Source organism: Barbus barbus, assembly GCF_936440315.1.
Source record: "Barbus barbus genome assembly, chromosome: 12".
NCBI lineage: Eukaryota > Metazoa > Chordata > Actinopteri > Cypriniformes > Cyprinidae > Barbus > Barbus barbus.
Genome location: NC_136740.1, coordinates 14,928,225 through 14,956,133, shown reverse-complemented (window position 1 = coordinate 14,956,133; position 27,909 = coordinate 14,928,225). Strand labels below are relative to the sequence as shown.

The window sequence follows — 27,909 nt, the reverse complement described above, 5'->3', positions numbered from 1 at the left end:
GCCCTGGATGTGCATCCCACAAATCTCCATCAACTGCAAGATGCTATCCTATCAATATGGGCCAACATTTCTAAATAATGCTTTCAGCACCTTGTTGAATCAATGCCACGTAGAATTAAGGCAGTTCTGAAGGCGAAAGGGGGTCAAACACAGTATTAGTATGGTGTTCCTAATAATCCTTTAGGTGAGTGTATATTAGTGCTGTCAAACAATTAATCGCATCCAAAATAAAAGATTTTGTTTACATAATATGTATATGCGTACTGTGTATATTTATTATGTATATATAAATACACACAAACAGTATATATTTTGAAAATATTTACATGTATATATTTATATTCTTAATTTTATATTATATATAAATATATTTAATATATAAACAACATTTTTCATAGTATATATAAATACAAACACATGCATGTATATATTTAAGTATACACTGCATACAGTACACACACATATTATATAAACAAAAAGTTTTTTGGATGCGATTAATCATTTAACAATACTAATATATACTTTTTTTTTTTTCATATAAAACTCATCCAGTTGTGCTTTGTGATACAGCTTGAAGAGATTGAATATCTGCTTACTCTGTATTGAGAAACCAGTAAATCAAGAGGACAGTTCAATTTATATAACATAATTCACGGAGTATAAAATAAAGGTTCATTTAAAATTAATGTAATATTTTATTAATTTATCAATGGGGTCCCCAGCATCCCAAACATGAAAATTATCAGTTTCAACAGAACACAAACAATAACCACTATTTTATCTCCTTCTCTTAACAATGGCTAACAAGACTGTCTTTTTAGGCCACAGCAGAGTGACTATAATCTGCTGACCGCAGCAGCGTTCATCATACATTGATTTCACTGCAAACTACTGACTTGCAAAACTGGGCTGCCTAACACACACACGCACACGTCTAATGTCCCTTGGGAGAATGCTAAGGGCTCACTGCAGTGCTCCTCTTTCTCGCTCCCTCCCTCCATCCTTACTGCTGCAATGGAATATCGATTGGCTGCTCTTGCCGCAGTGTTTAAAAGGAGAGGTAGATCCCACTCAAGGTCATCACTATGGCAACTTAAAAATGAGATGGATTGTCGTCACTGGTCTGATGTCATGAAAGCAGGTCACATAAGTCAAATTTGTGTGATGTGACAAGACAATGATAAAAAAAGATGAAAATAGGCAATAAGTGTAGTTATTGTTCTATGAGCAGTCGTTAAATTAGACTTCAAATATTGTACAGGCTGAGCATTTTATTGCACTTCCCATTTACTGATACAACAGAAGAAAGTTGTCAAATAAAAGAATAAACATTTTCTATAAAATGAGAGAACATATAAAAACCAAAAAACTTCCACCGGGAATATTGGCATCAGAAACTGATTACACTGAATAGCAATAATACATTTTTTTTTCTTTGCTGACACATGCTGTTATTAAATCATATGCGCTAGCTGTCCTAACAAGACTGATGTAACAAATGAGCTAAATATAGCTTAAGACAAATGATTATGTAATGATCGGTACCCTATAAATCACATTAACTGTCAAGACAGTACATTCTTGTTGTCTGATTTTTTTCCCTTGCTATTTTGGATCTAGCATATCATTTTGATCAAAAACTATTCCTGATATTTGTCCTTTAGTGCGAGAGGATCTGAAAACCTTTAGAAGGATAGTTCATCCTGTGATTTACTCACCCTCATGTCATTCCAAACCTGTATAAACCATATTCTGTGAAATTATTTTTCTTACTTTAAATATCTTCTTTTGTGTTCCACAGAACAACAGTTTTCAGTTTTCGGTCAACTATGCCTTTAAGGAATTGAAGAAAACTGGATTTTTTTTGCTTTGGGTCACAGTCCATTTAGTTTGTGCTTTTAAGGATGCTGTAGAAATAAATAATGTAACAAATGAACATGATATCCAATAGGTACCAGTAAAGGCAATTGAGGTCTTTCAATGTGCTTGATCTGTTTAGGGCAATGTCAGCTGAACAGTCCGCATTTCTAGCCAATCTGTGAGTAAACTGATATTTTTAAATTAGTGCAACCAATATGTGGCAATATAAAAGATGAGGCAAGACATTGTAGGTTAACATGAGCCAAAAGGTCAAAGGTGAGAGGCTTAAACAGGTTCCATGAGGAGCTCATCTATGTCAGACGACTCCAGCTCACGAAATGCCGCATGAGACCCAATAACAGCTAGTGTAGCACCTGAATAAATAAAAATAAAAAAATCAGTTTCAGAGGACCCTTTTCTGGAAAAACAAGTACAATGAGATGAGGGTGAAAAACTCACCTAGTACCCAGAACACAGCAGTTCCTGCACCTGCGAGCCAGAACACAGGGAAGGAAACCCCTCCCGCTAAACCTAACTGGTGTCCCTGAGTCAACTCACGACCTGAGAGAAAAGAGTGTGTTTGCTCATTAGATCAATTACATCACATCAAATATCCAGCCCTTAAACTTAAATCTAGCACTTTTAGCAAACAAATCCAATGACGCAGCTCATACAGCCTCATACATAACCACTAAAACAACATCTCACTCCCTTACCGAAAACAACCAGCTTCTTTTCCAGTGTTTTCAAGTGAATTATATAGAAGGCACCAGCAAACACTCCCAAAGCAATGAAGAGCATTGGGGAACTGATACTGGAGGAGAAAAGGAGAGAAAAAGTTTTATTTGAACCTCCTGTGAATGTTTATTCTGTTAAACGCCTTCCAGATGGTTGCATGAATGTGGACCTTCGGAGAAACTTAAACACACACACCCATCTTGTGTACATAAGAACAGAGGCTTTTGGAAGATTTTTATTTCTATTACAGTGAGCTTTTTATTTAATTTGAAGAAGTTACATATATTTGAATATTACCTCATTTGTAACACATTCTAGATGATTATTAGCAAGCAGTTCCTTACATGCAGTAGAGGATGAGTCCCAGGAAGATGAAGGTGTAGTTGCTGTGATAGGTGTTCAGGTTCCTCACCACACGCTGGCACAGATCTCCAAAATTGCGAGGTTTGGAGAACTTGCGTTGATCCACAAAACTGGCCCACGGACGGATGGACTTCCTTCTGCGGTCCACCCAATCCTTAACCACATTACCAGACAGACCTTTGGGGAGCCACAGCCTGACGTCCACGACAGACAGGAAAATAGAGTTACCAAAGTAATAATAATGTTTATACATTATTGATTTTAAAACGTACATCATAATAACACAATTAAGTGTAATAACAACACACAAGGCCGTAGGTTTGCTTTTGACATTGGTGGGGATTAATCATTTCATGTTTGTAGGCTATGTTTCATAATTACACACTTCTGATTTTGTGAACAAACATCACTGCAGCATCAAAGTGCTGGGTGTATTAATCACGAATAACTTTATTTTAATATTAATCGAATTGGACCCAGGATTCTGAAAGAAAACTCTACTATTGCTGTAGTAATGAAACTTTCATGCGCATCTGATTGACAGATAAAACGCCTCCGGTGTGCAACCTATTCTTACTCCGTCCACATGTTAAATGTGCGTCCTTGAAAGCGCGCATTTACTTTTAACTTATTAGGTAATATCAATGGTATGACATATTTCAGATGCGTCCAAAAATACAAAAACATTTGGTAGTTGCTGGATATAGGGACGTGTCCCTGGCGTCCCCCTCTAATTCTATACCCCTGACAACACATATATGACATTATTTTTTAATTATGTGTAATTCAACATAATGGCAAACAATAGTTAAATTAAGTTACTAACTGTATAGGATTTAAAATAAAAAAATGAACACTTCTGTGCTCTTCACTCACCTCCCCATTACTCCTGCCCCAGGAAGCTGTTCTGCCTCACTGCCGAAGGGGTCACTTGCTTTTCCATCCATTTCAGCGTGTCTAATAACATAAGAATTGAATTAACAGGAACATATATGTACTTCAACTATTAAAACATCTAGTTCATTTCCAAGTCAGTTCAGAGCCACTTCATATACTATACAGGTAGACTTTCCGTATATTGTACTAGTATACGGCACTACTATGAGATGTAGAGGACACACTGTAAAAAAAAAAAAAGAAGTTGAGCCAACTTAAAATTAAGGCAACCAGCTTCAGCAGATCTTCTTTAGTTTTCTCAACTTGTTGTTTTAAGTTTATACAACAAAAAGTTGATAATCTCCTACAAAAATAAGTTGAGAACTCAAAAATCCGCTGAAGCTGGTTGCCTTAAAATTTTAAGTTGGCTCAACTTTTTTTTTTACAGTGCACTCTGTATGTCAAATGAGTAAAGAAGGACCCTTTTCTAGGGATGGGGTGTCCATTACTTTGCTCATTCAAAATATTTTAAGCCTATTTGCATTACTGTAGTCATTACACTATTACATTATCATAGTGCACAAAGGAGAAGAGGTTAAGAGGTATGGGAAACCTTAAAAGTGGAAAATGTTGGTATAAGGTCTCTTGGGAACAGAATGAACAATGACTTTATTAACTCCCCAGTAACGTAGACCACTGCCTACACTTTCTCTTTTTCATTTTTTATGAAACGATAAAAAAATAAACTAAACAAACATAATAGCTTGCATTATTCAAGCTATTTCGTTTAGAAGACTTTCCATCTACTGTGCAGCAGGTAATAAATGTCTTAAATCACATTATGCGCGCTAATGGAAAATCGATGTCACTCATATGGGTTGGTGGTTGGTACAGAAACTGCATCCACAACGACAAACAATCCGGAAGAACAAGTTTGTTAAGCTGCTGCATTACGTCAGATGTGTCTAAAACATATGAACTTATGAAATAAGACCATCTGACAACACGATCGTTTTGACGGGTTGGTATAAAAACACTCCCCAAAGTTTGTTTATCGAATCTGTTACGGAAACTATTCGCTCTTTCTTAAATAATGTTGATTCCCCAACAACTATGAAAATCAGGTAAGTGAACTTTGAGGAGCGACTCTAAATTTAGATATTGCTAAAACGGCGCACTGAGAGGAAAATAAACCCTAAAACAAAGATCTTACTCACAGTACTTTCTATAGCTGTGTTCAGTGTGTTGATGAGCGGCGGATATGATGTGGTTCGCCAGCAGGAGCTTATTCTTCTGTAGACGAACTAACGACCGCCTCCTAGTGACATGGCCCAAACCAGGACAGGCAAACAGATATTAATCAAAGTTCCTTGTATTAATTCACACGTAGTTTTAATATGATGGGTTATATTCTACGATTACGAATTATAATAAATTATTATTTTATCTAAAATTCATGACGTCAATTTGAAGGCCAGCTAGGAAGGACGGTCCAGCATATAATGGGCCTAAAATAGATGGGTTTTATTTTATTTTACAAGTTAATTAAGGTCTGTGGATAGAAGAGTACGTTTTTTTCTACAACATAAATTACACAATACCATACCTCATTTTACTAATTACTAAAGGGCATGTTTCATGGACTATAACTACCACAAGGATGCTTGAAAAACAGCGGTAGTACTTATAAAGTAACTTGTTATCATTTTAGTCAGTTACTAACATATAAGTGAGTAAAGAAAAAAAAATTATATATATATATATATATATATATATATATATATATATATATATATATATATATATATATACACACACACACACACACACACACACACACAATATTGCCAAAAGAATTGGGTCACCCCCTTCTAATGAACATGTTTGACTACTTTAGTAATTTCCATGAGTACAAATATTAATGTTTAAGCATATAATGATATTCTAGGGAATTGTGTGCTTCTAATTTTATTGCAACAGTTTGGACAGGACCCTTTTCTATTCTAACATGACAGTGCCTCTGTGTATATAAGGCACAGTTCAAAAAGACACACACACACACACACACACACACACGTTGGTTTTTGTGGTTTATGGGGACTCTCCATAGGCGTAATGGTTTTTATACTGAACAAACTGTGTGTGCTATTGCCCTACACCAACCCTACACCTAAACTTAGCCCTCACAGGAGACTTTGTGCATTTTTAGATTTTCAAAAAAACACCATTTAGTATGTTTTTTAAGCCTTTTGAATTACGGGGACATAGGCAGTGTCCTCATAAACCACCTTCATATTGTAATACCTCTGTCATACCCATGTCATTATACAAATTTGTGTCCTCATAAACCACACACACACACACACACACACACACACACGTTTCCCTTTCCAATATGGCGACATTTTGCGGACGGTATCTCACAAACATGACCATGTGACCCATGGAGCCTCGATCTACAAATCATATGCGAGTGAAATTCCTCTGAATACACTTATAACGATCTGCGATTGTTCGGGGATCCTTCGACAAAACTGGTTAACGCTCGAACGGTGTTTTTCCAATTCAGTTGTGGGCGGTGTTAGGAAGGGTTAGAACAAGAGTGTAAACACAATCCAGATAAACAGTTTGATACAGGTAAGATGCTTATTGACGTAAAATATACGTCAATAAGCGTTTTATTTAATAAGTGTTTTATTTATACAGCAAAATATCAAAACAAAACAAACCTTGTTGTTTTAAAAGAACACAATTCCTTATCCGGGCGCTAATATACAGAAATGTTGATAACAAGTGGACTTGTACTGTGTGTAGTATGTAACATGGTTCTTGTAGTGTTTTTGTTTTTGTTTGTTTGAGAGGTTTTGGTGCAGTGTGATGTCAGGTTAGCTCATAGAACAATCTAGAGGCGGAAGTCCTCTGCAGGAATGCCTGCTAACGCCGCAAACATGAACATTTGAACGTGCTCTCGACCTTTAACCATACCGTTCGTTCATATAATTGAACGGTGTTTTACAATTAAACACAAATGCATGTCATTGATTCTTTTTCTTTTATCACCTTGTCTCTGTTCCCTCAGCTCAAACGTGACGTTATATAAAGAGTACACGTGACCCTGCGCGACAGGAACAGCTGACGGAGGAACTGACTGACGGAGGGTCACCACAGAAACGCTTTTCGGATCAAAATAACTGCGCTGTTTCCACTACGACCATGTAAATATCTTTCTATGTTGTTTTTGTACTACTTGGAGACACAAAAACTGGATTTGTATGTTTTATAGAAGTATATTTTTTAACCCACAATCAATCCTGATAGTTAGCTCGTCGGCTAACGTACAGAGAATGTACCGTGTAACGTTACATAAGTTTGTCTGTTTTATTAAGTAACTATATCATATAATATAATAGCTCTCATTTAATATTTATGTGTGTTCTTCTTTACCAGACACATTTGGAGGGACCATGGCTTCAGCAAAGTGCTCGAGATATTCCTTGTACTGGGAGGAGACTGAGTGTCTGAGCTACTATGAGATGCTGTCTCTCCATGAGATCTTTGAAATCGTGGGCTCCCAACTCACAGAGACTGATGTTGAGGTTTTGTCCTTTCTCCTCGATGAAGCTTATCCTGGAAAACATCCCCTCAATCCAGAGGGATGGACTGATGAGTTGCCTCCAGGGCCTGATGGGTCTTCACAGGGTAATTCTCCATGTCCTCGGCTTCTGAAAACATGGCAAAGAATACAACCGCAGAATGAGGTGTGCCCAATTGCCAGTCGCCACCGACCCAAGAGTGGTGTTGAAGTGCTGTTGGAGTTGGAGAGACGAGGATACTTGAGCGAAGCAAACCTCAAACCTTTATTGCAGTTGCTGCGAATTCTGACTCGACATGATGTCCTGCCTTTTGTCTCACAAAAGAGAAGAAGAACAGGTGAGCATCAGGTGTAAGACAACAGTGAATAGTAATCAAAATCAGTAATGTTTATGGTAACATACTGATGTGTCACCTGTACTGTTAGTGTCTCCAGAGCGTGAGAAGGCAGAATACCAAGAGGTGGATACCAGAGGCGACACACAGTTCAGCTCAAACACAGATATACTATCCTTGGAAAACACACAAGACCACCAGTGGAGAGCAGGTGAGAAAAGATTGCCGCTAAAAGCTCAGCACATCAGTTTATTACATTTTTGTCTGCTTTTGTTTGTCAAAAATGTTTTCTCTATATTGTTCAACCTTTATGGAAATATTTTATAATATTAGATGATGTCATTACATTATTTTTCAATGTATAAGCTGTTTTCTGTGAATGTGCAGAACTTTTGATTCATTGGCTAGTATGAGTAAATAATATTACTATTGCTACACAGTGTTTATTTTTATGCTAAAAAATTTGAATAATATGATATCAAATACTAGTATCAGACATTATAAAGGACTGTTTTTAACGCCTTGGAAGTTCAAGTTACAGATGGCGGCACCCAGTTTAACATTACAGTGTATAATATAATATGTAAGTTTAAAATAATTAGGGATGCACGATATTGGACTTTTGCCGATATCCGATATGCTGATATTTTTCATCTAATCGTGGCCGATGCCGATACAGCTATATTTCCTTTTGTTTGGAAAAAACACCAAATACGTCCTGTGCAGAAATATGAAAATTATTTTTTTATTTTGGTTAGTTTTTAACAAGAAATTATTTATTAGAATTAAATAAAAAATTTAGCTTTTTTTTTTACAGTACATTGAAGCTTTGAAAATAACTATAAATAAACTATCAGTTGCTGTATTTTTTCCCCCTGAAAGATAGTGTTAACCCTAACATTTTATTTTAGGATTTAACATTTGTAGATGGTCTAAAACAAAAGAGTTGTAAAAATTCTGAAAATCTTTTGAAATCTCATGATTTGTTTAAAAAATAAAACCTATTACACATTAATGAATAAATCAGTATATATAAAATTATTTCATTTACAAGTGTCATGTTTTTTTTTTTTTTTTTTCATTTAAGCTATAGCTTCTGACCATTAAATCATGTTATTTGTGTAGGCTATTTTACTTTTAATTTAATTCGAAGTAGGCCAACAGCGCTCCCTAAAGATTAAATTTCCTTACCAACCGGGGTTAGGACCTGGGGGAGGCTGTCATTGCTGCCGCTGCACGTGCTATTTCACGTGCTTTCACAAGTTCCGCGATCTAAATCCGTGAATCTAATCCTCATTCAGACAAAACTTTGCTTCAAGAATGACCCACACTGCTGACGTGATCTAATCACTAGCACACCCTGAGCACATGTGAGTTAATGTATTACTCTTATCGGCAAGACATATCGGCATCATTTTTCATGTCAGGCCGATGTCGATATTTTAAAGCCATTATCGGTCGATTCCGATTATATCGTGCATCCCTAAAAATAATTAAGGCATATTTTCCACATTCTTTTTCACAAAAAAAAAAAAAAAACATTTAAAGGATACTTAATCATAGTTTATATGCTCCATTGTAACGATGCATAGTAGCACTGTATATTTTCGATAATTTGTAAATATATGAAAAATATTATGTGGAGACATTAATTTTAGTGATAACACAAACAGTTTGAACTGATTAACAGAAATAAATTGAATTTAAGTTGCCAGTTTTACTGCTTACGTTGTAGTCTTGATGAAACTAGTAGCAAGGTTAGCCAAATGGCCCAGTTTGTTGGACATTAAGCATAGTGTATGAAAATAATTTACCTTGTTGCTTAATTTCATATACTTATATAGTATATAAAGTCATAATGAGGAAATGGTGAAGATTCAAGAACATTGCTAAATTTAGCTCAGCCCTAGTTGTCTATTAAAGGGATAGATCACCCAAAAAATGAAAATTTGATGTTTATCTGCTTACCCCAAGGGCATCCAAAATGTAGTTGACTTTGTTTCTTCAGTAGAACACAAACAAAGATTTTTATCTCAGTCTGTCAGTCATATAATGTCAGTCAATGGGAGAGGAAAAAAAACATACACGGACAAAACCAAATTAAACCCTGCGGCTCGTGACAATACATTGAGGTCTAAAGACACGAAACGATCGGTCTGTGCAAGAAACTGAACAGTATATCTTTTTTTTTTACCTCTGATCTGCCGCACAGTCCAACTATCTTGAGCGCGGTTCACACAATAGCCAGCGCGTGACGAGTCGTCGTCGTCTTGCGTTACGGCTTTTCAGTTTCTTGCACAGACCGATTGTTTCGTGTCTTTAGACCTCAATGTATCGTCATGAGCCGCAGGGTTTAATTTGGTTTTGTCTGTGTATGTTTTTGTTGTTTTCCTCTCAAAGTCATGAGTCCCATTGACTGGCATTATATGACTGACAGACTGCAGCGGTTTGAGTTAAAAATCTTTGTTTGTGTTCTACTAAAGAAACAAAGTCACCTACATCTTGGATGCCCTTGGGGTAAGCAGATAAACATAAAATTTTCATTTTTGGGTGAACTATCCCTTTAATGTATGTTTGCTTTGTTAGGGACCGGCTCTTCCGTGACAACAACCACCCCTGTCCGACGGAAGCGAGGTAGAGGTCGCCACTGGAGCAGAAAATCGAGGGGCAAGCCTGAATTCCAGCCTCAGCCAACACCCAACAAAGTGACCTGCGGTAAGATCACTTTTTATCCTCATTGTTGCACTTCTTTTGTTTAGTCTCTCCTACTAGCATTTTTTTAACATATGAATCTCTTTGCCTTTCCATTTCTCTCTCTTTTTGTTTGATTTTGTCTATAAAATGCTCCACAGCTGAGTGTACCTTAGCACTCCATTTCTTGACAGTTTATAAATAACCAGTCACCCATTCATTAGTGTCTGAACCTCTAATGTTGTCAGAATGAAAGTGAAACTGTCAAAAAAAGAGGTCCATGTTAAACGTATGTCATCATTCATCCCTTTGTGAATTCCCTGCACTCTGCACTATTATCACTTTGAGTTTCATTCTGACTGGACTCAAAGGCTGCTCACACCAAAGCCTCTTTATGCTTTTGCTAGATGGGAGCTGTCCTGCCATCAGGGCATTGCTTAAATCTCTTCAGAACAGAGCACATGAGACACACTGAGTGGCAATAATGGCACAGTAGGTAAGGAAATACCAAGATGATAACTGCTTTCTCAAATTTTGCCAAAACTGTTTGTCAAGAAAGAAGTGGTTTGGCATTTATTTTCTGGAAGGACTGTTTTTTTTTTTTTGTTTTTTTTTCTGGGACATTCAGATCTCAAAATACCAAGAACCGTAATTTATCTTACGCTCCAATTTGCGTTATAGCATTAAAACCGACCATGTTTTCCTGCATAATACTCTTGTGGGAGCTGAATGTCTCATAATAATGTTTAATACACACAGTGCCGGCCTGCAAGTTTGTGGAGCCCTAGGCAAGATAATGAAAATGGGCTCGACTTTTATGTAAAGAATTTGGAGCCAAAACATCATTAAATGTTTTTAAATGCACTGTACATCCCTGGTGCGTCATTTCATCTGTATATGTGTTCAACTTAAAGGGGTACTGCAGATCAGTCTGTGTTTGATATCGAAGTACTGCAATAGGATAGGAAAGCATGCAGAGCTGTCCATTAGTATATAGCTCTCGCGGTTCTTTGATGTCAAACACCGATCTGTTTGCGGCCGCTTCAAGTCGAGCACACCTTGAAATTTCATTGACGGCCTCGCGGCCACGGGGCCCTCCCCTTAAGGCGGGGCCCCAGGCGACCGCTTGTTGGATGGGCCGGCACTGAATACATGTCAAGTAATTTATTAGATTTAATCTCTATAATAGGTTGTTTTTTTTCTTGTAGCAGTGCAGATCCATCTATTGTAATCATTTAAGCTGCATGGTCTTGCTTACTGTTTCAACTCTCTTCATCTTTGGGTTCACAGTGTATCTTTTTGTGTGCCTAAAAATATGATATACATTTATAAATAGACAGATAAATCTGATTTTCACCATTCAAATGTGTTTTTATAATGTGTAGATTTTCAAAATATCTCTCTGTTGCATGAGACGCCCATTAAAACATGAATGAAAATCAGGGATCTCTGTGTGCCAAGAAGGATGAAATTCAGAAGATTAATTTATTATTTTAACAGGATAAATATATTAAAACATGTTGTTACACTCAGTATATACACTCAAGTATCTGCATCCAGCCTTATTCACGGATCCAAACAGGATGGGAGGGTGCCATTTTGTTTTTTCAAACGTGTGTGAGTCAGACTCTTGACATGCTCTTTGTTCACCTCGATGCTCGGCACTAGTCAGTTTTACTCTACTGTTACAAATGCTTATTGACCTGCCTGTACAAATACTGCATGGCTTTGGTTCCTCACTGCAGGGGCTCTTAAACCCTCAATAGAAGCTGCTTATTTCTTTGCATATTCATGTCACCTGCTTAAAGCATTTAGCTTTTGTTAAAGGCAGGAAATAGGGCTGTGACGGTCGCCACGACAACTGTGTTGATTGCCAGCGGTAATGCGTGTGACGTCACACTCTATAACAAACATAAAATACAAAGTTTTGTATACAAGTGGAATAATAGTAACCGTTGCAATAGAATTCTGTATTTATAACCTATACCATTTAGCTGTAAATTGTTTTATTTAGACTGTTAATTCACAAATTACCTTAAACACCATGGCATTTCCATTACACCATGTCTAGACCAGACGGAGAGGCGTTGCGTGGCCCGACAAAATACAATAGTCAATGGAACACAATACATTATAATCAGGGATGCTGTACGCTGTATGCGGCGCGGCACGACAAATCCCCGACAGTAAACTGATGCCTCGTTTTATTTATGACGTGCTGACACAAAGTTCAAATGATTTTAAAGGTTGCTTTGTCTCGTCCAGTGTAGACAGACGTTAGCTGTTGCAGTGTGACGTGTTAAGTGTTAAATGGGCTAGCACTTCATATCTCAAGAGCCGTTTCCAGTTGCTATTTGCGATAGGAGGCCAGTGGAGACCCGCTTGCTTGGTGGTGGAATAATGAGGCAAGATACCTGAAAAAAGACAATGAAATAACACATACAGCACAAAAGGTCGCAGACTGTAACATATATTTATTTATTATGTTATATTAGTGCTGTCAAATGATTAATCGCATCCAAAATAAAAGTTTTGGTTTACATAATATATGTGTGTGCTATAAATATATACTCGCATACATGTATATATTTTGAAAATATTTACATGTATTAACGTGTATATATTATGTTATTATAATTTATATTATATATTTAATATAGACATAGCATATTTTTCTGAAATATATAAATGCATGTGCGTGTATGTGTATATACATAATAAATATACAAGTACACACACATGTAAACCAAAACTTCTATTTTGGATTCGATTAATCATTTGACAGCACTAATATATATATATGTGTGGTCAAAATTATTTCTTTTTCTTTTATGCCAAAAATCATTAGGACATTAAGTAAAGATCATGTTCCATGAAGATATTTTGTAAATTTCCTACTTTAAATATATCAAAACTTAATTTTTGATTAGTAATATGCATTGCTAAGAACTTCATTTGGACAACTTTAAAGGCAATTTAATCAATATTTAGATTTTTTGCACCCTCAGATTCCAGATTTTCAAATAGCTGTATCTCGGCCAATATTGTCCTATCCCAACAAACCATACATCAATGGAAAGCTTATTTATTCAGATGTATACATCTGTTTTGAAAAATTGACCCTTATGATTGGTTTTGTGGTCCAGGGTCACACATACACATATGTAGTAATAATATATATATATATATATATATATATATATATATATATATATATATTATAAATATAAACACCGCTTCACCGCCGGTAGTTGGTCCATTACCACCGCGGTGGTAAAAATCTGCCACCGTCACAGCCCTAGCAGGAAATTAGAAAATCAGTTTGTTTTTTGAATCATAGTCTTATGCACTTAAAGGGTTACTCCACCCCAAAACGAGAATTTTGTCATTAATCACTTTACCCCCATGTCGTTCCAAACCCGTAAAAGCTTCGTTCGTCTCTTGGGAATGCAATTTAAGATATTTTGGATGAAAACCGGGAGGCTTGTGACTGTCTAATTTCTAATTCACTGCCAAGTAAATAACACTGTCAAGGCCAAGCAAAGTATGAAAGACACCGTCAAAATAGTCCATCTGCCGTCAGTTGTTCAATCTGAATGTTGTGAAGCGACGAGAATGCATTTTGTACTGCAAATTACGACTTAATTCAACAATTCTTTGGCCTTGACATTATTTACTTGGCAGTGAATGGGACAGCCACAAGCCTCCCGATTTTCATCCAAAATATCTTAAATTGCATTCCCAAGAGACGAACGAAGCTTTTAAGGGTTTGGAACAACATGTGGGTCAGTGATGAATGACAATTTTCATTTTGGGGTGGAGTAACCCTTTAATACAATGTGCCAGTAACAGCTGCTCTTATCAATTAAAAATAATATGGTAATGGTAATTTGGTACAGCCCAATAGAGCTTAATGGTAAATTATATTGCTTCTCATCAGAAACAACATTATAAAACTAAGATTTGGGTACAGATTGTGTACCTCTTTGTAGTTGTGACCATTTATGTTTGAGTTGTGCTTTAGACTTGCTTCAATTCCCCTGCTTCCTTGGTTCGATTTTTACAGTGAAAAGATCTCACATTCTTTGTTTTTATCTTTGTCACATTTTTCATCAACTTCTCTATCCCCGTTTCTTTTTCTTTTCATTTTCCTTAGGATAAGCAGTTTTCAGTGTGATTAACTCCTGTGGTGTGTCTGAATGAAATTTCTGTGAAGAGATTATTGAATATTGGGCCACTGAGACTGAGTTGCATCAGCCTGTATTTCCTGGTGTCTCATGTCCAGTAAAACACTGATTATTGTCACTTCACTTCTCATTTAAAGCATCAATCCTCTCTCTTCTGTAACTGAGCTTTGAAGCAGCCAAAGCTAATCTACTATCTGCACTGACCTTTTGTTTAGTGAGATGAGAACCCTTTGTGCCCTAACATACTTCACCTGTCCCTTAAACATTAGGTTACACTGCACTGTGAGCTTTTTTTTTTTTTTAACCTATAAAGTGTTCATAAATCAAGCTTCAATCTTATATGGTCAATTTGAATGCATTCTATTCACTACGAGATCCGCCCTGTTATTCAGATTCTGCCATACAACTTCCAACATTACAGTCCTTCTATGCCATGATTGACCTATGAACTTTCACCTTTGTTTTACACCTGAACTAGCTGAACATACTGTTTGCTGTGTTGACTCCGCATTTGATCTTGGCAGGTTGACTCAAGATTGAGTAGAAAAAGCAGGAGAATGGATAGAGTGAAAGAGACAGAACTCACAACAAAAACAAGTGTGTGCTGTCCTCTCTGTCCGATCACACACAGTCAAGACTTGTGTGTGCTTTAACTCACACGCCTGGTCCATGTCCTAAGGTAAAGAACCCCCTTCCTAACTCGCGTAGGACGAGGGGCGAATCTAATTCTCTGTGTTCAAATGTCAGTTTTCATTTGTTCCTGTCCACATGTGCTAAACTATGAACTTAATTTGGGAACAAATAGGAACAAAATCCTCTCTGGAGGGGTTGTTGGCCTCAGTGTTTCACAGAACTGACTCATGAAAAATTCCTTGGAAAATTCTGGGAGTCCATTGGGTGTGTCCTATTAATTTGCCTGTAATGCAACATTACATTACACGACTCTAATTCAGTGAAATCTATGTTCAAAAACAAACCATTCTACAGTCGACCAAACTCAGCCCCAAAGCTCAGTTTTGCAACGATTTGTCCTTTGAAAAATCATCCTCTGTGAACCTTTGCTGGAGCAGTTCTGAGGAAAATGACCCAACAGTTCTTGTTTAGACCCATCCCAGTGTTTTATATTTGTGTTCGGCTTTAAGGATTGGAAATTTTAATTGAAATTTAACCGATACCTTAATTTATTCAATCAGATTCTAATGTTTTGATTTTTGTAGAATTGAGGTAGACACTGGTTGTAAAGTTAGTAAAATAGAAGTCTGATAAGCTCATTCTCAACCAAAGAGGTTTAAACCTGCAGTCTCCATAGGAATGAACTAGAAAGTGTTGCTTTTACACACAGACAAAAGATTGTGCATATGAACTTTGCCTGCTTGACCAAAAAATAAGATATGGCAAAACTGTTGCAACAACATTCATCCAAAACTGCTTGTTTCTCTCTCTCTCTCTTCCTCTCCTTTCTCTATGTCCACAGTTGAAAAACATACTGACTCAAGTGTCAGGAACAAAAACAAGTTGGCCATCCTCACATACTAAGAGAGGGAGAGAATGAAAAAAAAAAAAAAAATCAAAAGAAAAGCTTGACCCTGATCTATGTGTGCAGTCAGTCAGCCTTATGCCCTCATTTCTCTCCCTCCATCTTGGTTTGTTGTTCAGCAGGAAAGAGGGATCGAAATAAGTGTGGAAGCTCTTCGCATGGAGCAACACCCCATAAAATGACGCACAACATTTTCATTTGATTTTTAAAAAAATAGTTACTGTTTGTTTGTAAGAAGAAATTTACAACAACATCAACAAAATATAATATCTGATTATTTGTGAATACATGTTATTTTTCTTAAATGCTCTGGGATGCACAAAATGCACAAAAAAGTAATGCTTACAAGGGGGGCATTAAATATATTGACAGAAAAACCTACACTGTGCCGCTTATTCTAAGTACCTTCTGTGTACTGAAACTAGAAGCTAAGAAAAACCAATGTCCTGTATTAGTTTATGTGAGGAGCTCTGATAATGTGTGTTTAATGGACATAAGTGCTCTGTACATGTGTGCTGTGTTTAAAAGAACGTTAAAGAACTCTTGTGTTTCGAGTCTGCTTTCAAACCCACATTACAAATTATATTTGGGAGATCACCATTATAGCAACAATATCAGTCTAAATTTAAAGCCTTGTTTTGGCTGGTTTCCTTGTCAAGTGTTACGTTTATTCTTCATCAGAAATAGATAAACTCTGAACAGTGTATTTTAGTAAAGACCATTGTGCGAAAGATTTGTTTTAAATTATATTAATCAAACTTTCAGTACATTACATGATTCAAAAGTCCTTATTGGCATGGTAAAAGAAAGCATTAGGGGCCGTTCACATATCGCGCCTAAAAACGCGAGGAAAACGCTAGGCGCGCCGCTTTCTCCTTTTTTCCAAAGCGCTCGGGCGGTTGCGCTCCAGATATGAAGGTAGATCAGTAGCAAAACTCCAGAGCTTGTTGATCTGAATGTGAGAACTTGTCATATTAACATTCGTATTTGTAAGTTGAAATTTACACTCACAGCTCTGATCTGAAAAGCTGAATCTTTCGATTTGCTCACACAGACAATAATCAAAACACCCGTGTTTTGGAGTCGAAGTTGCAGATTAATAGTTACACGTGTAGAATGACATTCACATAAACAAAATGACACACACAAACGTGTACTTTTGTGCTTTACTTCAGTTTCGCTCTAAAACCTCAAGTCAGCACTTACAACCTCTCAGATCTGGCAGTACAACTTCAAATCTTAGCGCTTTGACTTTTGCTACTCCTTTTGCAGTATTCCTGTAGTAAAACTCACTTGTGCACTTGTAAATGCAGACGTGAGAGCTCAGAGCCGCGGGCGGGGCTGGGCTGCGAATGAAGACATTTTATTGGTCGATGCCTGACCAATGAACAACGCCAGCCATCTCGACTTGCAATGCAGAAAGAAACATGTTTTTTTATGTATCAGTTATTTGTAAAACACTAGAAACTATTTTCATTGAATATCCTTAGCTTTTATATGATTTTAAGACACCGCATTCATCTTGCCATACAGATCCGGTAGACAAATAATTCAACATCCTTCATATGTATATTCTACTGCACATTGCAGAGTGAGGAAGCTGATTGGTTGGTTCTTCGCCTGCGGTGCGCTTGCGGCATTCTGAAAAGTTGAGATGCGGCGCAGACGCGCCTGGAAAAAACGAGTGCGTCACACCGCGACCGCGTCGCTTCCATTATGAGCGCGCATATCGCGCGTCTACGTTTAAAATAATGAACTTGAGCGCGCAAAAGACGCGATATGTGAACGGACCCTTACATTGCCAAAGGATTTGCAGCAATGTATATACATGCATACAGTTACACTATCACATCAATCCTGGTCCCAATGTCTCGCTTGCATTTGATAAATCTTGTAATTACAGTACCATTCAAAAATTTGGGGTAAAAAAATGGTTTGAAACTTTTTCGATTTTAAAATTTATTTTTTTCCTGGTTTATGGTTTATTTTAAGGTGTCCTTGTTACAGTGTAATTATACATTTAAATACTAAGTAATATTAATTCACTATATGTACTTACTGTGTGGTTAGGGTTAGAATGAGGGTTTGGATTAGGGTTACTTGCATATAATTATGCATAATTTATTGTTGTTATAATACTAAATAAATGTTACGTGTAACAAGCACACCTTTAAAATAGTGTCACCTATTCCTGTGATGACAAAGCTAATTTTCAGCAGCCATGATTCCAGTCTTCAATGTTAAGTTGATGCTTTCTCTAATATGCTGATCTATGATTCTTTTTATTCATGTTGAAAACAATTGTCCTGCTTAATATTTGTAACAGTGTGAAAGTCTGTATTTCTCACTTTTGATCAGTTTAATGAATCAGTGCTAAATAAGTATTCATTTCTGATGTACTTACCCCAAATCTTTGAACAGTAGTGTACTTATATTTAAATATATTTAACTTTGTCATTATTTACTAGCCAAGTCCTATACTGTATACCTGATTGATTATAGAATGAAGGGAAAGTGTCCAGTCGGGTATTTAACTCCAGTCACTTTATGAATAAAATTGGGACAAAATTATAATTCCTGAATTGCTGTTGTTCACAAGCAATCCATAAATACAGTATATTCAACATTTAAACAATGTTTTATTTTCACTAATTAATAGTTGTCACTCAGTCGCTTACTCTCTACGTTAATGGTTAGTTTTTCATGTTCACTGTTGCTTTGTAAACATCCCAACATGCAAAAAGGTGGAGTTTGCATTGGAGCTTTGGTTGTAGAAAGGTTGGATTTGTGTTGCAGCAATGTTCTGAAGATTGATGGATCCACTTCCTCCTCTGACCTCTGAGCTAATGACATGAAAGGAAATGACATCACTGCGAAGCTCTGGTTCAGTATGTATACTCCAATCGTATTTTGCCGTCTCTGTTCCCTGTGCTGTTGCATGACATCAGTTCTACCTCCACTGTTTGGTAAAGCCAACCTGCATAAATTCGGATCTACATATCAAACCGTAAATATCACCAGATCTGTCGCCTGAAACTCAAATGCGAGCCCATCTCTGGATTTTGCTCGAGGTGCTTTCAATCAACCTGAACTTTCCGAACGGCCTCAGATCATGTGCTTTAAATCTCCCTCGTCTTTGTGATACAAGTGCAATGTTCAGTAAACATGTTGGACTTTACCAATGTGTTTCCAAGTCCTGTGTGCCTGCAAATAATTTGAAAGCCACCTCATGATGAATTTTGTCCAATCTCAAGTGCAAAACCTGAATCAGCCTACTGGTTTCACTTGTAGCCTCACTGACTACAAGTGAAAAATCAGGGTCAATCAACTCCAAAAATCTCTATCTCCAACAATTTTGAAGATGTTGACCTCAGTAGATCTCAGAGCTGATGCCGTACCAGAAAGAGTTTGACTTTTGTGCCTTCTGGTTTAATACGCTTTGTCCGTAAATAACAAATCAAAATTCAAACAGGGCAGGAACGTTTTTTTAAGCAAATGTATATGACTCGGTGCTAATCTTAGTTATTTTTCAAGCAATTTTTGGATATAAACAAACTGAATGTCAAGTCTCATTATCACTGTACTTTTTGCCCTCCTTTTGACCCCCCCACTGATCTGTGTCATTTCTCGTGTTCTTCCCCTTTCCTCCTGCTACTGTTTTTCTTGTTTCTCTCCATTCTTGCTGCAAAAAAAAAAAAACCCTTCTCACACCGAATCTTCACAAATTCATCTCCGTCCCCTCATGATTTTCTTTGCCCCTTTGCATGCCACCCTTCATCCTTCATCCCACCCTCCTCTCTTTCTCTGTCTCCAAAACTCTTCCGCTCTCAGATGTCCGGCTACGTGTGCGTGCGGAGTATTTGGAGCACGAGTCGGCCCTTCGTGGAGGAGTTTCTTCAGACAAGCAGCAGCCGTTGGAGAGGCAATTTGAACTGTTCAGCCGAGCGAGCATGCTGCTCCGTACCCGGGATCTGGGCTCTATTGTTTGTGATATCAAATTCTCGGAACTTTCCAACCTCGATGCCTTCTGGGCAGACTATCTGAGCGGGGCGCTGCTCGAGGCACTGAAAGGAGTCTTCATCACAGACTCTTTGAAAAGGGCAGCGGGGCAGGAGGGGGTCCGGCTGCTTGTCAGTGTGGATCAGGATGACTACGAGGAGGGTAGGAAGCTGTTGCTCAGAAGCCAGACACATAATGGAACAAACTGGGGAACACAAAATTTGTAAGTACTTTTTTATGCATTTGAATTTGTGGGGGTTTTTTTGTGGTCTGATACATTAGGGTTGACTGTAGAATTTTATATATACTCCCACTCTTACCTCTATATTAGCATGTAACCACTAGGGGGCATTAGAAAACAATTTTGTCTTGTCCCCTTTTAAACAATGTGAGAGTGTTATTTTAACATTATTTATATACTGTTATAGTCTTTAATAATATTTTGAATTTTCTTCTATTTTTATCTTTTTTTTAATTTACGTTTTAGTACGTTTAGGTTACAGTTTATGTACTTATAATGATATTTTAATATTTGTTTAATATTTCTGTTTAGCTTTTGTTTGTTTTTTTCATTATATTTATTTATTTGTCATTTTTACTTCAGCTTAAACTCTTTTTCAGTTGCCAAGGCTATATTTCTGCTATCTATTTTTTTTTTATATATATATAAGCTTTATGTGAATTAACCAAAATAATTTTTCTTAGTTTTATTTAACAAAAACAACACTGGCTAGGACCTTAAAGAAAGCATTTTTCCAAAGTTAAATAATTATATATTATTAAATAATTATGTTTTATGCTGTCATTGTACTAAAGCCAAAATATATATTTTTAAAATATTATCTAGAAAATCTTTGCTTGGTGTTAACTTTATAATTTTTTTAATAAATCTTATTATTCATTTGGATAGCCCTTTTCACAATAAATATCATTCCAAATCAGTTTTAACGAGAACAGGAAGGTACATAAATATTATCAATAGCATATAATATTATAATCACTTTATGTAAATGTTAAAATATCTTTATTATCTTTAGTTAATGGTATTTACATTATTAGTTACATTAGCTTTGGCAGCCTAAATAAAATTCCCTGAACCCCTCAGTAACCCCTAGTGGCCCCAGAGGGACCTCAGACCCCAGTTTAAATCCCACAAAGTCTTGATGTTAAAGTATATTTTGTTCCCATATGTATTAAGTAATGTATTCCATGTTTCCTTCACAGGCCCTGAGAAATGTCAGTTTCACTTGGGACCTTCAACTATTATGGATGAAGATGATGTTTTGCCTTTTTATTTCATTGCCTATTGAGTGTTGGTGACCCTAGGAAGGAGAGTCTGTTGGAAGAGTCTAGATTAAACGTTTTGTTGGACACTGACTGTCTCTGAAGGAAAAAATGATTCTTTAGTGTTCAGAGGTTAAGTTCAAATATAGGGCTGTCTCTCTCTCTACTGCAGGTCAGTTTAAACATGGACAAATGCACACCCATAGAAAACAGAAGATGGAGGTTCTGCATCTGTACCACTTGGTCTGCCACAGGTGGTATGTGGATAAAAGATTTTCCAAATGTGATAACATACAATGAACCATTGAATTCAAGTTGTGTTTAACTTTGTTTGGGAAATTTAAAATAACCTCTTTGATAAAAGATAGGAATGATGGGATTACACAACAAATATGTAACCCAAAAGGATGAACAAATCCAAAAATTAATAAACATTCAAATGTATAGTTAACAAAAAAAATAATTCTGTCAGGATTTATTTTCATTATATCTCCTGTTTGAAAAGGCTTTGAAAGATTGAATGATAACTTAATTCTTAAGAGTTCGGGTTGGTAACAATGCTTCAGATGACCAAATGTACACTTCCACCATAGGACCGTTTAATATGTTGTGTAATTGAACTGCTCCAGAGTGCTCTGTTGTATTGCTTATAAAAGTCAACTTTGATAACTTTGGAAATCCTTCATGCACTACCTGACTGGAACAAATCTATCAAAGTTGCCAAATTTGAAGCTGTATTGAGGATGGGAAAATATCACAAGATGGTACCGAGATTAACTCGCTTTTTACAACAAGGACTTTCTACAGTGTGAGAGAGTATGGGAGAATATATGTGTCCCAACATCTGTTATTTTGTCTCAGAAACACAGTAATGGATTATCAAGGCCTTTGGATGCCTTTGTAAATTGATGATAGAAAAATGATAGTTAATTATAATTAGATGTCCACTGATTTGACACCATCCTTGACACACAACTGGATTAACCTCTAGTCATGTTTCTGGACTAGTGTGTTCTTATAAAGAAAGAATGTGTTGACCCTTTTGTTATATTTGTATTCTTATGACAAAAATGCAAAGAAGATAAAAGTTCAGTAGTATTTAGTGGTAATTCAGTTTGGAACAGTCCTGTCATGTCACTGATGTAAGTGAATTGGGAGTGGAACATTGAACACTTTTGTTTTCATGTTTGTGTTAAAAATATTACTTGATATTGTTTTGGAATATCTACATTTATGTAACTATAATTCTTAATAAAGTCCTGTCAGAAAATAATTGTCTTTCTGATTCTGTGTGCTTTTTGAATTTCTTCGGGAAATGTGGCCAAATCCCTTTGGTGGATCCCTGTAAGTATTGCTGTTTTTTCCAGATAATTCAAGATAGCTTAAATAACATTATATACCAGCACCCATAATCACTAAAGCTTTCATTATACCATATAGTACAGAATACTGTACTGAAAATAATTAACGTATCAAATGTTTATATATGAATATATTCCACACAAAATATACATTATACAATGTGCAAGCCTTGTGTAGTTGAATGCTATTATAGTTATATAGTGGATGAAGGTAACAGGCATATTTAACATTTTAAAGTTTTAGCATAAATTGTGAAATTTTTATAGTTATTGTTTATCAGTGTTTTTTTAAGTTGACTGATTTTAAATTATTTTTTGTACATAATTTAGATGTTCGTATTTTCTTTTTTCTTAATAGAAGCTGCTGACTGAGCTAAATGGTCCCTGCGTTTAAAGAACTGCTGGCTCAGAAGGTTTGAGCTTCTACTAACCTAACAGCAACACCAAACACCTTTCTCTTAAACTGAGATTTTGCAGTATTATTATTGTTGCTTTATCCATTAAAGAGAAGAGTTCACACAAAAATTACAATTTTATCATCATTTACTCACTTGTTCCAAACCTGTATAATATTTTGGGGGACGCTGATTATCAAACAGTTGATGGTGCCTATTGACTTCCATAGTATTTCTTTCCATACTATGGAAGTCAGTAGAGGCCAACGGTTTGGTTCTTCAAAACATCGTTTGTGTTCAACATAAGAAACTTATACAGGTTTGGAACGAGTAAATGCCAAAATTTTCATTTTGGGGTGAACTATTCCTTTAAGTCATAATCAAAACCTGTCAGAGGGAGGGAAAAAATGAATATTTCGGACTAGGAGTGTCCGTGGGTTATTTAGTTATGGGCTCTGTCCATGGTGCTGAAGAATTCAGGTGTGTCTTGAATTTGATATTCTTAAGGGAGAAAATGCATTAAACACACTATTCATTAATAACTTCTCATAGGGTGTGAATGTAACTGCATGTCTAGACTAATTTGCTTAGAGCACAGTGTTTTGGAGAGAGGCCTACTCCGAGCCTCCATCGCGTTTTGTGTGCATTTCCGTCATTTCACCGATAGATGGCAGCTATATATTTGATCAATCCTAGTCAAGCCTACGCAAAACATATACTGAAGCAATCAAACGTATAAAGGGAAAATGAAGATCTCTAAAATGTACACACTAGACACTTATGCTGCTTTTCTCTCATTATCGCCCATACAGATGCGCCTTTTTCATTCAGCGGTCAACGCGTAGTCATGGAAACCGCTGGAGGTAGAGCGAGACACAAGAGCACACACCCTCCGCCCGACCCCCTCACCTTTCGCCCCTAATTTCAAATTCAGGCTCCTCACCCGATTCCCTTTCAGCCCCCCCCCCCCCCCCCCCCCCCCCCCCCCCTAACCAAACCACCCCCAGAATATCTGGTTTTGCTGTGTCCGACTCTTTCCGGTGTCCGAGCAGCTCTTGGCGTGCCGCGTTCATCATCGATGGAGACGCTGGTAATGTTGTGTAAACAAACACAGCTTCATACTTTTATTCTTCTGCTTGTGTACAACTTTTCCATTCCGTGACGTCATCCTTCTACCCTTTACTCACTCTGTTTTTTCCTCCCTAATGTATATTTGTTTGTACTTTCTGCTGTTATATTCCATCAACACGATTCACGTTAAAGTTGTCCCGTCTCGTTGAAACCCGTCCCGCAGGACAGAGGCGGACAGGGTTTTATTGCCTGTAATGATTTCTTGCTCGGACCGGGGTTTTCTTTTTATTGATTAGATAGAAATGAATTCATGAGGCAACCCTCTCTCTCTCTCTCGGTGTCGGTGCTTGTGTTTCTCTGCATGCTGTAATTGGCGCAGGGCATCGCGGGAATATTTGATTTGAACAGCGGAGATCTCCCTGTGAAATATGCATGCCCTCCTGTTTTACAGTCATGCTCCTGCAAACATCTCGCGATGTTCATGGGTGATAAATACACAGCTTTCTGCCACCTTGAATGAAGCAAAGCTGACCATTACTGCTGTTTGTTTTAAAAGTGCAAAACAAAACCGACTAGTATTATGATAAGGGAGGAATATGGGCTTCTGTATGTTTGCGAAAGGACACCGATTTATAGGCTAATTGTTTGGGGTTTTTATCGCTAGAATGAAAACCGTTTGGGTGTCACCGAATGATAATGTAATAGGCCAAATTGCAAGGCTTTATGTTGCTTCTTTTTTTTGACGAATGTTTGAGGTTAAAATTGAGGTTAAATGTTTCAAAACCCTTCAAGCTTTTTTTTTTTTCAAAGCATGGCTTTGTTGTGATGGTTTTGTATTAACATTTTATTTCTAAACATAGACTAGCCTAATTGCGGTTACGCGCGTATAGGCGCGCGAGCTTCTGTGTTGTCTCTAGACTTGTGGAAAATCTGGACATGGTGTTTACTCCTTTGGGAAGCTTTGTAATCAATATGGTCGATATTTGTTTGGCGGCCTATCCTTGATAACGACGTTGTAATAATACCATCACGCGGCCTCAGCATGGCTGTTAGTGTCACACAGACTGAATCTCCGCTGAAGGGGAAATCGATGAACAGACTGAGTTAATTATGAGAAAATCAATTAAGAGGTGGAGATTTTGGCTTTACAGCCAGCTCCAGTGCAAAGGAAAAGGGACAGAATTAAGAAGCCTGTTCAGACATTTCTGGGCTCCGTTCTTTTCGCTCTTCTCGTCTTATTCAAGGTGCGCGAGCGCTTGGTCACTTTCTCCGTGGCTTATGACTCTAAACTAGCCTTGCCTACATGTTTGCATTTCTGACAGCCGACCGTGCAACACATTTGCGATGCTGCAGATCTTATAAGTTATAACCTGCACGTGTTGGTGATGGCGAGAAGCGCGCGGAGATCTCATTACCCTTTTCCTCGGTAAACAAACTGGGTCCGACGAACAAACAAACGTGTTTCGATGTTACTTTATTCACAGTGAACATTTCTCTTTCTTATGCGTTTATATAGTGGAGATGGGCCATCAAATATTTGAAGAGCCTGACTCTATATATGTGCTCTCACGTTTCACAGGCTTGTGTACCTTTTATTGGCTTCAGATTAACTAACAAACGCCACTGCAATCTCTTCACGGGTGCCGTCGAAGATAGGCTGCGATGTCATTAAATCTTCAGGACTCATTGATGCCATATTTGGGAGTTTTAACATAATGCAGAAATTGTGAGAACCATTAGGACCTGGCAATCTTTAGTTTAAAAGTTTTGAAATATTAAATGCATTTGTAGGCTATAGAACTTTCTCATGCAAAATTCTAATGAGGCTTTGAAGCATATATCTCTTTAGGCTATTAAAATAAATCAACACTACATTCTGATTTGAATAAAGACATTAACTGAAAACAGAATGCACGTGTTATTCAAAGTATATCCTCATTTTGGATGACTAAAGATAAACTATCAACTGAAACATTTCACAAATATTTTTCACGAATTTATACTCGTTTTTTTTTTATTTTTTTATTACGGTAAATTGAATAATGCACATCATGAAAATAATCCAGTCAAATATGCACTATCATGCAAATGAAAATATCTGATCTCAATAATGGTCTAATAAACATAAGGTAGGCTAAACCACATTTCTCCATCTGTATTGAGATGATGCGTCCTCGTGGTTTCCCTTGATTATAGATAATTCAGAGATGTATTTCTTAAATTACTGTAGTCTTAATAATTGTTGCTTACTGTAGATTAATAATTGTTTAAACAGCCAGATTTCTATTTGAGTATATAAATGTTACATTCGCATGACGACATTATTGATGGTTAGTAACAGATTACTGTCACGTGTTTTGTCATGTTGTAGCTATGTAATCAGACTTTTTTTTTTACTTAATAGCTACACCAGATTTATTTTATATAACTAAATAAACCCGAGTTTAACTGATATGCAAATGGCTGAGCATTACATACAATCATAAAACCTTACAGTTTAGCGTTTATATCCATGTTAATTAATATAAAACGCAAATGAAGTGATATTTATCGAAGAAATTTGTATGCATCAGCTATTTAAATAAATAAAATGATTTCCCTTGAGCGCGATTTGGAGTTGCCTAAATCAAAAGAGTCATGACTTTTCCAAAGATGCAGTAGAAATATTACATAGCTTAAATTTGAAATAGTAAAAAACATATTGTTAAAAGGTTCATACCATATACTCTTTCATTAAATAACTATGCAGAAGTTTCGGTGGAGACGAGAATAAATCTCTCATCAGCAGAATGTTTGTGTCGTTAATATCAACACTTCAAATAATAACTCTTGCAAAATGATCAGTTTTTATTACCATGCAAATTAGTAATATTATTGACATTATATTCATGTCATAACCAACGTAGCAGCGAGAGAAAAACACTCAAAAATAATAACAGCGGGTAAGACAGCGGCAAACTCATTTAGTAAAGACTTTATAACAGATTAAATGTACGAATATTATTATTATTATCTCCTTAAATTTCTACCTGAGTGTACTTAGTCAGACGATTTTATGGATGTTTATGGTAATACCATCCAAGTCGTGTTTCACCTAAAACTATCAACTTATAAATCGATAAAAGCTTAAGGGCTCTCATGTGCTGTTAATACATTATATAAACATAACAAATAAATTAATTAATACATAGCCTATGTACGATTTTATTTTAAATTTGTACCTATGTGAGATTATTAATATTTTATTTTTGGTTGTAAAATTGCACTGGCTCAAATTCCTTCGTGAGAGCAGGGAGACTGTATTTGCGGCCAGGATTTTTTCTTGTTATTTTTACTGAAATTACTGATCTTCATAGACGGATCCTCAATATCGGTCGGTCTGTCAGAAGATCATTTATATCGTCGAAATCGCGACAGTCGTCTTGTTTATATCACTCATTTAAAATGCACACTTTAGTATGCTCGTATTATTATTATTATTATTATAAAAAAGTGCCCCGCAGATATTTAGCGTCCGGTATCAATCTTGGGTTTTTTCATAAGCAGCTGTCAGCGTAACTCACGACCCCATGGGTCAAAGGCCAAACGACCACCGGTGCAATTAAAACGGACAGAGATGG

The 27,909-nt window shown here is 36.6% G+C and overlaps 2 protein-coding genes across 2 annotated transcripts; one reads left to right on the top strand and one right to left on the bottom strand.

Moving 5' to 3' along the window:
• Positions 1-673: 673 nt before the first annotated feature.
• LOC306877763 (prenylated Rab acceptor protein 1-like) lies at positions 674-5,134 on the bottom strand. The gene is made up of 6 exons (XM_079429712.1): positions 5,055-5,134; positions 3,838-3,918; positions 2,943-3,155; positions 2,577-2,674; positions 2,320-2,421; positions 674-2,234 (listed from the first exon to the last, which is right to left on the bottom strand). The coding sequence occupies exons 2-6, from the start codon at positions 3,906-3,908 to the stop codon at positions 2,146-2,148; spliced, it is 573 nt and encodes a 190-aa protein (XP_079285838.1). The 5' UTR covers positions 3,909-3,918; positions 5,055-5,134; the 3' UTR covers positions 674-2,145.
• A 1,071-nt stretch (positions 5,135-6,205) lies between these two features.
• Positions 6,206-22,740, top strand: dedd1 (death effector domain-containing 1). Its single transcript, XM_079429711.1, has 7 exons — positions 6,206-6,474; positions 6,917-7,052; positions 7,285-7,767; positions 7,856-7,975; positions 10,351-10,479; positions 20,011-20,401; positions 21,403-22,740. The coding sequence occupies exons 3-7, from the start codon at positions 7,302-7,304 to the stop codon at positions 21,407-21,409; spliced, it is 1,113 nt and encodes a 370-aa protein (XP_079285837.1). The 5' UTR covers positions 6,206-6,474; positions 6,917-7,052; positions 7,285-7,301; the 3' UTR covers positions 21,410-22,740.
• Positions 22,741-27,909: the final 5,169 nt, after the last annotated feature.